The sequence below is a fragment of the Channa argus genome, chromosome 21 (genome assembly GCF_033026475.1).
Source record: "Channa argus isolate prfri chromosome 21, Channa argus male v1.0, whole genome shotgun sequence".
Lineage (NCBI taxonomy): Eukaryota > Metazoa > Chordata > Actinopteri > Anabantiformes > Channidae > Channa > Channa argus.
The window spans coordinates 9,513,185-9,526,663 of record NC_090217.1 but is presented as its reverse complement, the minus strand read 5'-3'; the positions used below and the strand labels follow the sequence as shown (position 1 = coordinate 9,526,663).

General features: G+C 38.7%; 1 protein-coding gene across 22 annotated transcripts in view; it reads left to right on the top strand.

Annotated features, from left to right (window-relative positions):
- wnk1b (WNK lysine deficient protein kinase 1b) overlaps positions 1–13,479 on the top strand; it is an 82,813-nt gene that overhangs the window by 48,269 nt on the left and 21,065 nt on the right. For 10 of the 22 annotated variants that reach the window (XM_067489470.1, XM_067489476.1, XM_067489475.1 and 7 more), the window contains 6 exons: positions 905–1,210; positions 3,212–4,651; positions 7,140–7,229; positions 7,917–7,982; positions 11,674–11,931; positions 13,365–13,435. In XM_067489470.1, coding sequence (XP_067345571.1) covers positions 905–1,210; positions 3,212–4,651; positions 7,140–7,229; positions 7,917–7,982; positions 11,674–11,931; positions 13,365–13,435 — 2,231 coding nt within the window. The remainder of the gene's footprint in view (positions 1–904; positions 1,211–3,211; positions 4,652–7,139; positions 7,230–7,916; positions 7,983–11,673; positions 11,932–13,364; positions 13,436–13,479) is intronic. The other 12 variants (XM_067489466.1, XM_067489467.1, XM_067489479.1 and 9 more) reach the window with 12 other exon arrangements.

Sequence of the window (13,479 nt, the reverse complement as noted above, 5' to 3'; positions counted from 1 at the left end):
TCAAAGCAAATCCAGTATGTGCATTCTTTCAAAACAATTAGTAAAAGTGTGTTCTTAAAGCTTTTGTTAAGTTGACAGGCTGTTCACATGACCTGGAAATGTTTAAATTCAGCTTCATTCACCCACTCAGGGAGTGTTTATTTTTTTATTTCTCCGCATACTTGCAGTTTATCTGTAGTTGCTGACCACGGAGCAACAGATTAGTCCTTGTGGCTACAGATTTCATCTGACATTACCAGCACCCACACTGAATGTTTTATTTCTAAACTGGATGATCACATCATATATTAACTGATTGAATAATTCTATATTGGTCTCTTTTTTTAAGTCTTCCTTTGAAGTAACATTTCTTACTAGGCTTGTTTTCTCATCAGTCATGTTTTGGAGCCAGAGGACTGTGTATAGTAAGAGTGACCTAGTTAGTTCTAATAAATAAGTACTTAGATGGATAAATGTTTTTCCCTTCATGTTTTAGTGTTTTTTGAGTTTATTTTATTTCTCCTATTTTTATTTATTTTTTGTTTGTGAGATTTCATTTAGTCCGTCTTTTATTTGTATTTACTGAACATATTAGGTTACATGTTTTTGAATTATTGTTTTGTGTTGTACAGTATGATAGAATTAAATTTGCTGTCAGACATACACTGTCTTCTTAATGTTTAACGATTTGGAACTGTTATGAGGCAAGTTGTTTTTATCCTAATTATCTTTTTTTTTTTTTCTTTTTTACAGTCAAAATGTAAAACGCTGACTATTTACCTTTTTTTAATATTTAATCTGAATATTCATATGTTTGTTTTCTTACTGTTCTTTTTTATGTTAATATAATTATTTATCTTTTTTAATTCCTTTGTGTTTTTCATGTTGGTCCCACCCTCTTCCGTCGCTCCGCCCTGGCCCACAGCCGGCATCGCGCTGCCGTCGAAGTCGTAGCATGTCTATTTGCATCCCCCCCTCCTCCTATACCTTTTCCCATGCTCCTCCACCCCTGGCCCTTGCTCTAAAGCAGCCTTCCACCCCACCTCCAGACCTGTCCTCCACACCTTTCCCAACCACCACCTCTCCCTGCATGTCTCAAGCAGAGGAGAGGGACACATTCGCTGGGCGCCTTTCCAAAGCCCTGGAGACAGTCCTACCCCTTCACTCTGCCTCTTCTTTGCCCAGGGCCAGGCAGCGGAGGGCCAGCCTACCTGCCCTGTTCTCCATTCCTGTAGGTTTACAGTCTCAGTCTCCAAGCACAACAGTGGTGATGAGAACCAGAGAGAAAGGAAGGGAGAAAGGTTGTTGTTCACAGGGTAGTTCCAAACGAGATGATATAATTACTGCAAAATTTTATTTAAATTGATAGAAAACTGCCAAGTTTTCATTCGTTATGAAAACCAGTGACAAATGTAAAAATACAGTTCGTCGACAGTAATTATTGTGCGATGTAGCGAATGGAAAAAATTGTTAATACTGTAACTTTTATTACATACATGTACACTTGTTGCAGCTTTGTACTACTGTAGAGAGCCAAACTCATAGAATCAAAAAAATTAATTAATTGTGAGTATATTTTTAAATCGCAAGGCACGAAACACGTAAAACCATGATTAGTGGGTAAACCCAGCTCTCTCTACATATTCAGTATAGTTTTACACCAATCAGCCATAACAATAAAACCACCTGGTGGTTTAATTTTTTTTAGATCAATACATACACTTTTAATTGAGCATTGAGTTGGTGTACATTTACCACCTCTGCACATCGTGAATGACAATGTAATAGCTGCCATGTAATAGCTGCCGACTGCTGAGCCTCGTCTCCTCTGAATGCCAGTGTTAATGCTGTAGCTGATTGGTGTATGGTTTCTATATTAATAAAATCTTCCATAATGAGAGCTAAGCTAACTTTAGCAAGGAGGTTTAAATTGTGTGGACTGAGGCAATACTGTATATTGCTAGTAAAGTTTATGATACAGTAGCAAGACTGCAGAGAAATTAGAAATTATACATTTATATTGTAAACTTAAGGCATTTAATGCCTTCAGACACCGATGTGAGGCTTTCATTCTGCCCATACATTTCTCTCTCCCTCTCTCTCCTTCTACCAGGCCACTTTGTGTTTACATTAAATGTAGGATACATTTCCTGACCCTCAATTCTGCTCTAAGATGCAAATACCTAATACGCTATGCATCTCAGGAAAACTGCTCATTTGGTAGCCAGGATTTTAAAGTTTTTGTATTATTGATTTTAATGCTTTTACATTTCAAATTGAAATGAGCACAAAACATTGTTTATCAGAAATGTGATTTATGTCTCACTTTTGTGGGCCTTTTTCTTGGTGGTAAAAGAGTAAAGTTTTGTGCATTAGTTGCTGTAATTACAGATAACAAATTGGGGAAGAGAATGATGAAGTAGCATTACAGAAAGACCTCTTTACTTTTGAGGGAAAAAAGAAGTATTTGTTCTTGGTTAAAGTGATGTAGAACCATACTAAAAATAATTCTCAAATTTATCCACCATCCTGTTTCTTTCAAGTTCTTCATACCTTATTTGAAGTTACAGGCTGCAGGTGTTTAAAATGCCAGTTCTTTGCATAGAGAAGCAGAGAAAAGACAGTTTTCTTGTTTTTAGATGCATTAGGATATTGTTGAGCTTTGAGCCAGTGTTTTAGCCTGTGCATTTATTATGCCTCTTTCTGTGTTCTGTCTAAGCATGTATCTCTCTTTTTCTGTCTTGTTGCTATGTTGTCTGCCGGTCTTTGTGTAACAGTGTGTTACATTGTCTATCTGCTTGTTGTAACCAGCCTATCTATCTATCTATCTATCTATCTCTATCTATCTATCTATCTATCTATCTATCTATCTATCTATCTATCTATCTATCTATCTATCTATCTATCTATCTATCTATCTCTATCTATCTCTATCTATCTCTATCTATCTCTATCTATCTCTATCTATCTCTATCTATCTCTATCTATCTCTATCTATCTATCTCTATCTATCTATCTATCTATCTATCTATCTATAGCAGTTTGCTTGATTTTGTCACTTCTTTCTACAGCATATAGATTTTGTTGTATTTTATTTGTAATATATTTCTGTTTCTTTTGTTTTTTAGAATTTCTTTTTGACTGTTTTCTCCATTTCATGTGGCTCTTTCATGTGGGCCTCTTTCATTTTCTGGAGTTTCATTCTTAAATTCGTTGTATCTCATTGTCGCAGCAGCGTTCAGTGCCACACCCCTACAGCGGAGGAGCAAGTGCAGGAGGAGGAACAGGAGGGAACATTCCCCTCCCAACTCTCCCTGACCCTCCTACTATTTTTTTTCCCTCCATTCCTGAGCGCCCCATTTCCTTCTCACCTCCACCCACTGGGCCTCCAAAGGCCTACAACACGCAGCGACGCAAGAGCACATCTATTCTTGAGGCACACACCCGACACTTCCAGCCTTCCTACACTCGCTATGGAAGCAGCCTGCATCCCTTTTCCGGAATGGAGTGTGCCGAGACACCATCTCTGTTTATGGTAAATCCTGGTTTTGCAGCGGCTGCGCAAAGGCTTGGTGTTGGGGAGTCACTGCATCTCACAGGACAAGCGGACCCAGCTTTGTACAGCTATAAAGACTTTAGAGCAGAGCAGGAAGAAGCAGTAAGACGATTTAGTTTAAATCAAGCTGCCTTATTGGACCATTATGAAGCAATGGCATATGGTGGATACCCACTGACTGCACACCAGCTTAGTCATTTGAGTTTCCATCAACAAAGGCAAGCAGCAGCGGCTGCTAGTCTGGGTTTTGATCCTGGAGCTCCACCTCAACCGGGATTCTTGCATCCACACATAATGCAAAGAATGAGCACACACAGCCCAGTCCCTCCACCATTACCTCCTATAAGTGCACCTAGCGGTGGGTCTGTTTCTTCTTCATCATCAGAGGGTTGCTATCCCCCACCACAGCATACCTCCCCTTCTTCTTTCCCTTTTTCTGCACCGCCTGTAATGGCTGATGCCCCACCACCTACTGGAAGTGTTTTTGACTTCCATATAGCTGCAGCTGCTGCAGCTGCAGTTGCTGCTGGGGACCCAAGCCTCCTATTATCCAGACTTTACAGAGCCCGACGGAGCTCGATGGACCTCCCTCTGGAGGACAACACTGCAGCTGGATCAGGTGGTTCAGGCACCTACACCCGTCTCCAGCCAGTGACTGAAGAGTTGTACTCCTATGTCAGTCCTGAGCTCCCCTTACCTCCAGGAAGTCTTCTCTTTCACCACACAGGTGTAACTGCAAAGGACAGAAGTCCAGAGCCTTCTAGTGACTCCTTGGCTTCTTCTGATGCAGGAGAGTTCCAGTCACCACCTCCCCCACCTCTACTCCCTCCATTTGACTTCACAGCTGCTCAGTCCATCCCTCATTCATCCTCTGCTGCGCTCTACGATTCATCAGGAGGGGTGCTTCCCATAGATCCCCAGGGGCATCCACCTTCCATGCAGAGCTTTCTCCCTCCCACACCATCCTCTGAGCTTCAACTTGGAGGAGCATCATCCACTCACCTGGAGTCTTTGATGCAGAGCACCTGGGCCCGACAAGGAGGGGTGGTACCAGCCCAACCGGATATGACATATCATGAGTCATTCCTGGCCATGCAGGCTGCTAACCCCACTCTGGTACTGAATTTAGACCTTGAAAAAAAAAAACCTATTCTCTGGGTCTGTTACTAGTTGAAATTAGATTAGTTGCTTTTCAAGATCTATTTACTAATTTAATATACCGTATTACATTGGTATTTTCCTTTGGCAAAGAAAGAAGTATAGATTTACAGAACATATTTGAATTTAACCAGAAAAAATAATCACTTAATGAAAAGCAGCTATATATTTTATGATAGTAATTTGACCCGGGGGCTGTTATACAAATCCTTCATCCTTTTTTTTTTTTTTTTCTTGTTTTTTTTACCCTACCAACCCAAGAGTCCCAGCTCCTGATGCTTATTTGTCATCATGTAGTCTTTGGTTATTTTAACCCCCTCGAGTCGTATCAACATTACGGAGAGAGTCTCATGGTCTTCTTTTAAAGTGAATAGTTCATAATGGAAGAGAGTCCAAAGATGTTAGTCAAAAGCCAGTGCTAATTAAGTAAGGATTTTTCTGGAAAAGGCCAACATTAGAAAGATAACATTTTCCAGAGTCAAACACAAGCAGGACTATTGTTAAACACAAATGATTAACAAGAAATTGCCTTTAGAAAGAAAGTCCTTGAGACACACTCCCATATACAGGCAAATGGTCTCAGCCCCACCCTTTCTGTGTTTATGTTCTGTATTTTATTTGTTTTATTATCAGTAAGTAATATTTTGTCTGTATGTTCATATATGAATGTATATGAGAAATGTGTGTTTGTGCAGGTATACTGTATGTACTGTATGGTATACTTGATTTCTTATATTTATTTTTGCTCATACAAATCCAAAGCTGATTTATTCCATCCTAGTTAAAATATTGATCATATAAAAACTTCAAAATATAACTGTGGATTCCCACAGTAAATCAAATAGCACGGTATGGATCAGTGTTATCCACAACAGTCTTACTAAAGAAGAAAAGCTTTTTTTTTTTTTTTTTCAAATCTTTGATGATTTGTATGGACAAACACACAAAAACATACAACAAAACCAGTGGGGCTCAGACAAACCTAGTGATGTAACCATGCAAACACATGTTTTGTTTATATAGATCCTTTCTTATGCTTTGTGTTGTAATTACTGAACATTTTGGCTTCGAGTCATTTCTTTGTTTTAGCACATTGTGTCGTTTCCTGCCCTGATTGGAAATCAGATTCCTACACAGTATTCTAAGGTCACAGTTGAAATTCATTAAGCCCTTAGAACGCTGATGTTACTAGTTTGATCTATTATTTTTATTTACTTTAGAGCACTTTTAATCATTGGCCTTTATCCACATTAATTCAGTATTTATTTTCTGTCATTACTTCAACTTTAGTTTCATGTCACCGCTCTTAACTTAACTCTAGTTGTACATTTTTTATTTCTGTTCTGTGAAATTCCTTGGTGTTATGACTGTCTGTGATGTTTTAAAAAGGTAGGTAGTAGAGTTGTCTTGTGCAACTATATTTGTGAAAGCTCCTACCAATCTTTGGGAAGGTGAGCTTTATGACAAGTATAAAGTTGCACACAGCCTTCTAAGGGTTCACTCAGTAGATCATAATTGTCTTTATGTTGCACCATTAATGGGTTTCAGGAAGCACATTTGTCTTAAATTGTGAAACGTCAATAGGCAGCAAGACTTTGTTTAAGCAATCTTTTATGATAATTCTTGGGTTTTGCTTCACGTCAGTATTTGTATTGCAACAAAAGTTGTGACTAGGACAAATCTTATAGTCCAAGAATGACACCTTAATGCTCTGAAGTTGCATTAGGCAGTGTGCCGTGCCCCATCAGTCTGCCAGCAAATGCATACAGTTAAACAAGACTCAGGGAAGTTGACATTCAAAGGTGCATATCACCAGAAAGTAACTATGGTCACTATTATCACCCAAATACTATGAATATTTTATGTATAATAAAATATGATGCCTCTGTTAGGATTTGTAAGCAACATTTTAAAATCTAAATTTAATATTACAGGTTCAAATCAGTACTTGGTTTCAACTTTGTGCTTTGGTTGTTTACCAGCCACTTATACTTAAAGCCACTGCCAATTGCTTATGGACTGACCTGCATGAAAAATACAACCCTGTACTTACAACCTGCATAACCCTAGTACTGTGCCTGTAATGTTGTACATGCTATTGTACACTACAAGCTGTGTATATGCATACTGTAGGCACTGGTGTGCATATATCTGTTCCCAAAAGGATAAGTGTCAATATGTGTTGTCTACATGTGTGCGTACACAAGGAGAAAACCTAACTCAAGACTGATCAATAGAGGGAAAAACTGCATAAGTACCTTGTGTTTGCACTAATGTAGTTTCAGACCTAAAAACCACAAACATGTTCTAATTGTCTTTTTTTTTCTTTCCTTGTTGCAAATCTCTTGTTTTTGTTTTTTTTCCTCTTCCACCCTCTTATACCCTACAACATTGCATCTCCCTCTATTCTATCCATCTCTCTATCTTTCTTTCTCTTTCTAATCAGCAGGTTCAGGCTCCAGCCCCACAGCCCACACCAGGAAACCCACTGCTCCCTGCCACCTCACAGCCAGCTCCTTCTGGAACCTCCCACCAGGTAAAACTACAGAAACAAAACAACAAACAACCAAAAAAAAAAACGCTAACAATTCTCAAGTTCCTTTTTATAGAGACTTTTTCACATCCTTCCCTTCTCACACTGTTAATACCACATCCTCTTGATGTCCAAACCTAATAAAGATGAGGAACAGAAATGGCTGCAACCTGTTTTTATCCTTGTACAGTAATATCTTGAATGTCTACTTTCTCTTTCTCTCACCCTTACAGAGCTAGCAAATTGCCTGTGGTAATACTGCAGTATTTCTGGAGAACTGTTTGTCCTCAGGACAAGTCACAGCTATAAATTAAACTAAACTGACTTGATTGAGCTCGAAATTGGATGTTACTCAGAAATCAAATGTTTGTTTTTTGTTTTTGTTTTTTAACTGGGAAAATTGTTGCTTCCTTATTCTTACATTCGCCATGTCTGAAAGAGTTTTGTGCAAACCGTTTTGTAATGTAGGCACATCCCACAAACGGTTCCTCTGCTAAAAGTACCTGGTATTTTCCATACATGGTGGGTTTCTCATAACTGAGGTTTTTTAGCACATTCAGCTCATTAAAGCTGTGCATGGTTGGAAGTCACTAGCTGAAAAAGGATCAAACCTTAAAAGGATGTATGTGTTGAGTTCTCTGTCACTGTTTTAAACTCTTCCTTTCTTTCCCCGTGTGTCTCGTTCTCTAGCTCATTTCATCCAGTCAGAGTAGTACGTCAGTTCAGAGCCCCACACTGCCGCAGGCGTCCGCACAGGTACAACTTTCAAGTTTCTAAGGAACACAATACACATTCCTTACACACCAATGCTGGCAGCGGTTCATTGAAGACAGGTGCCAAATGAAATTCAGTATAAATTGTTAATGTTTTCATTCATCTTTAATGTCATCTACATGCATATACATTAGTAACTATGCACACTTGGGGATGTGCACAAACATTTCTGAAGTAAAGCCAGTCTAAAAATCACTAACTTAACAATCTTTAGGATTACCTCAGGGTTAGCTTCCAGAAGTTCAAGACTTCATTTTCCCAATCACTCTACAGGAGGTGTATTCACCGCATAAACAAACAAAAACAAATATGGGGTAACACCTTAGATTACAGTCCGTGACTTAAAGGGTAAGTACAGCAAACTTACTGTGTACTTTATTAGTAACAAAGATGCACCTCCTCAGTACCTTTTGGATACCTATTTGTTGTTACTTGATAACAATAGACAAGCTTTGGGGAATAACACGGTAACAAGATGAGAATTTAAAAAATACCTACAGTGTAATTTGTAGTTAATGGTACTTATTAAATAATCACATGATAGATGTAAATAGTTGCATTGTAACTACAGATAAGCGTAGCATGCAGTTTACCTATATTAACTTCTGCCTCCTCTTTTCTCAAAAATTACTATATTGGAAGCCCTTTGTTAACTGTTGTTATACAGTAGGTACAACAAATTAGGGCTGTAATTTAAAGAGGAGCCTGTCACCCTCTTATCTGTAGCTACACAGTCGTTACACGGTAAGCACAAAAATGAGGGTTGTGATTTATTATTACCATATTGTATTTATTATTGTTGTCAAGTAACAACAAATACTGTATGTATCCATAGGTACTGTGGAGGTACACCGTTGTTACTAATAAGTACACTGTAAGTTTGCTGTACTTACACTGTAATTTGCGGGCTATAATCTAAAGCATTACTGCACACTCTTCATTCGGTGGAAATGGAGTAAATGTTTAGAAGGTTCTTTGGCAAGTATCAATGTCATAATGTAAACTGATTCATACATTTATACTCTTTACAAAACATGAACATAGACATAAATACATGTAAACAAATATATTGCGGACATGAATAGTGCCAAGATAAATATCTCACATGTGATTAGCACATCCAGCACATTATGCATTTGTGCCATAATTGAGTTTTAAGCCATCTAAGTTAGACAGTGCTGCCAGTAAAAGAAAAGACCAAGATCATGTTATTGTCTTGCATGGTCTTAGTGTAATGTTTGCCCATTTTGGTTGTCCTAAAATATTTGAACTTTGCTTCTTCATCGACTTGGTTTTTCTTCTATTTTTCTTTGCATTCTCTGGTTCGCTCATCGGCATGCTGCCTGTTTATCACTGGGTTTGATTTTATGTGTGTATGCATGGTTGTGTGTAAATGCTTTCATACACAATAATCATTGGGTGAATGTGTAAATGTAGTCATGTGAGCTCAGTCCATCTCCCAGTATAGAACGTCTTTATTTTCTGTACCAAGATGCTCAACTAGCTCTAGTTCAGGTACATCATGTATGCCAGTGTATGTAGGTATACTGTCCATACTGTAGGTGTTCACGTGTGTTGATCCTTGCACTTGTGCATGTGTATCTTTTGTTGTGTATCCACATTAATTGATTGGTCAAACTGTTTCACACTGTACACAATACTGACAGAAGAATCCTTCTTGTTGTAGTTAGTAGTTCTCCTTTGTTCACCCGAGATTTCCTTACTAACCATCTTATAAAATGGATACATGAGCAAATTTTCTACAAATGAAGATGGGTAAAAAAGAAAAGCAGCAGAGTCCTGAAATGTGGGTAGTTTGTAGTATTCATTGCAGTACAGTACTATATCAGATATTACCACCTGATTATTCACAGAAAGTAATTTATATATTAAAAAGTCATAGCAGATTATATATCATTTTAAATCTAATTATTTTTTGAGATTATAAGAGTAATGTTTGCAGCATAGATTTAAATATTTGTCCAGAATTAGAGTATGTAGAGCAGCAGAGTTTCTTAGTACCAGATGAGGCCTTTAGGGCTATACAGATTTAATTTACACCGATCAGCTATACCATTATGACCACTGACAAGTAAAACTAATAACATTGACTACGTCATTACAGTGGCACCTGTAAGTGGGGAGTGAGTATAATAGGCATTTGTATCTGAAGTGGAACAGTTGGAAGCAAAAAAAAAACATGGACAAGCATAATGATTTGATAAAGCCAGATGACTGGGTCAAAGCAACTCGAACGTAGGCCATGTAGTCTGACATGGAATTCCATTGGAATGTGGGCTTTGGAAATGGACCGCAGAGCAACGGAAGGAAGGTGGCCTGGTGTCATATCTTTTTCATCTTGTTGATGGCCAGGTGCATGCATGTCACTAGCCTAGGGAAGACATGACACTAGGATGCATTGTGAGAAGAAGGTAAGCCAGTAAGGGCACTGTGATGCTTAGGTAATGTTATGCTGGGAAACCTTGGGTCCTGCCATTTATGTGGGTATTAGTTTGACATGTGTCACTTATCTAAACACACTTACTAAAGTACACTCGTTCATGAAAACTGTATCCCCTGATGGCTGTGGCCTCTTTCAGCAGGATAATGCACCCTGTCACATAAAAATGGGTCAAGAATAGTTTGAAGACACCAATGACAAGTTTGAGGTGGTGACTTGGCCTCCAAATTGTCTAGATCCCAATCCAATCAAGCATCTGTAGGATGTGCTGGGAAAGCTAGTAAGATCCATCTAGGCCCCACCTCACAACTTACAGGATTTGAAGGATCTATTACTGGAGGCTTGGTGCCAAATCCTACAGCATGCCTTTAGAGGTCTAGTGGAGTCCATGCCTCAACAGGTCAGGGCCATTTTGCTGCCAAAGAGGATCATATTCAATATTAGGTGGGTGGTCATCATTTTATGGCTGATCTGTGTATTATGTAGCTTTGTTGTTGTGCAATAATAGTTGATAAAGGAAGTGTGTATGCTACTTAAAACATAGGTTAGTAGGTTTTTGGTCCTGTGTGAAAGGGTGTTTCCCATCTACATTTTGCAAAGAATTTGCTTGGTGCTCTGCCACTTTTAAAGCTGTGTGTAGAAACCTACATTTGTAATGTGGTTCACCTCAGAGTGGTGTGAGTTTTACACAGTTTACACAGTCCTGTCACAGTTTTGTTGTTTCATTAAAGAGCTTGAAATGTCAAATGGACTTGATGGACTTGAGTTTGTTGCAGTTGTCTTGCTTGTTGTTACTTGTGGACAAGTCGCACATGTTAGTTATGGGTCTGTGAACTATGGATGGCTTGAGCCTTTATTTTATCTTGATTCATGAGGGAGATTAATAAAGGCTCAAAAGTTAACAGTTTGTCAGGTTTTTACTGAAACATTTTTAGAATACTGATGCCCTATTGTGTGGTAGATAAATCGACAGTTAAAGACCATCCTCAGTTCACTCTCCAGTTACCGAGGGGATTCACAGTACTTTGGCCGTTCTGTCTGTGCACAGCTGGTCACTTGATGGGTTTCTCTACTTACTCATCCTACATTTGATGTTGCTCCCCTCCTTTTTCCGCTTTTTTCTTCCTGCCCCTCCTCTTGGCTTATCTACTTTCTTCTTCCTCCCTTCATTTTAATCTCCTCTCTTTTTATGGTCCTTCCTCCCCTTCTCAGCCCAGTGTAACTCCGTCTGCCTCTACCATTACCTTGGTGACCCCTCCTTCTCCATCGCCGTCCCTTCCTGTTGCCATGCCGTCTGCAGCAGTGGCTTCCCCTCTCTCTCCTCTGCCACTTCCTGCTGGGGTGGTACCCACTATTGTTTCTTCTCCTCCCTCTGTGCCCACACCTGTGCCTCAGCCATTGGCCACCGTGGTGCCAATCATCAGTGTAGTCACCGCCCCGCCTGATAATCCTATGGAAGCCCCTCCCCAGGTACACGGTGTAGATGGTCAAGCCCACCAAGTGGATGTCATGTCATAATTTTGTGCTGTCACATTTGATGAAGCTACATACTGTACTGTAGGATGGTGTTTGACTCTCTTTTTTTATTTTATTTTATTTTTTTTAAGAGCAGTGATGTGTCAGTGGTGGTTTTCTTAGGTGAAGGAAGAAATGGAAACAACCTTTAAATTAACTTCTTTTACCACTTTTAACTTTTGCATTGTTTTATATAATTTTTTGAATTACCAAGTGTTGTGCCATCCTATGAGCACAGCATAGACGGCCGCTGTTCTAAAGCCTTGGTTTAATGTGTGAGGATTTTGACATAGATGGCTGCTGTATTTGGAAGGTAGGATAGCAGAATGAGAGGGCAGCTTTTCGGACTGGTTACGCTTTTTAACCTCAAACTAATGCAGTCTTATACCAAAGTGCTGCCGTAAATCCTCCTACATGAAACGGATAGTTACCAGTTGTTATGAAAACTGTTTTAGAAGGGTCTTGATGAAATTGTGTTTGTTTTGGAAACTATAGGAGCTGCTTTTGTTATTTAGCTTTTTCTCATTCATATAAACAAATTATTAAAATTCTGTCAGTATAACACAGTACAATTCAACCTCACTACAAATAGCCTTGATCAAAATCAACATCTCTCTAGAACAGTTACTTCGAAAAGTCAGCATTATCACTTTTATAAAGGGAGGATGCAGTGTGCAGTAGATCTGTTATGTTAGAATACCTTAGTTTAGCTTGGTGTACCTGATAAACTGCCCGCTGACTGTATATATTTGTATATGTGTATATATGTAATGTAACTGACAGAGTTGCACATCTTATACATAATTGTGGATGATAATTGTTAATCTTTTTGGTTTACTGTGCATTTGCACAAAATGTTTTTTCATGTTGAATAGTTTTTGTGCTTTAGTTTCATTGTAGTAACTTTAACGTATTTATTTATTAGTGGGGGAAAAAATGCAAACACAAGAAAAATGGTTCTCCAGAACTGTTTGTGGGTAGTTACTGAGCCGATGAAAGATTCAAAAACTGAAAAAAAATGCAAAACACAATGTTGATTGAATGTTGATCAGTCACATTCAACAGGTGTCCAAGTGCGAAAGTCAACCATAATTCTTGTCAGATCTCTCAGCCTTTATACATTTTCAGTATGAGACCATGCATGTGGTTTTAGTATTTACTAAAATTTCTTTTCTCTCTTGTGGCAGCTATTTTTTTAGTTTAGTGTTTTTGGTTTATTTGTTTCATGCTTTAGCTCTTTGGCCCTATTCTGGTGCATTTTTTCGGTTCTGTATATTTTATATTTAAGTTACTCTAAAATTATTTAGGCATTGCTTGCTTGTGTATGAGTGTGTCTGTGTGTGTGTGCGTTTGCATTTGCATTTGTAAAGTGCCTGTGTGTGTTTCAGTCTGCCTCTCAGTCATCAGAGCTGTCCCAGGCCCAACTCCAGCCACCTCAAGTTCTCTCATCTATAGAGAGGTAATAAATGCATGCACAAGCAAACACAAATGGCTACTGAACAA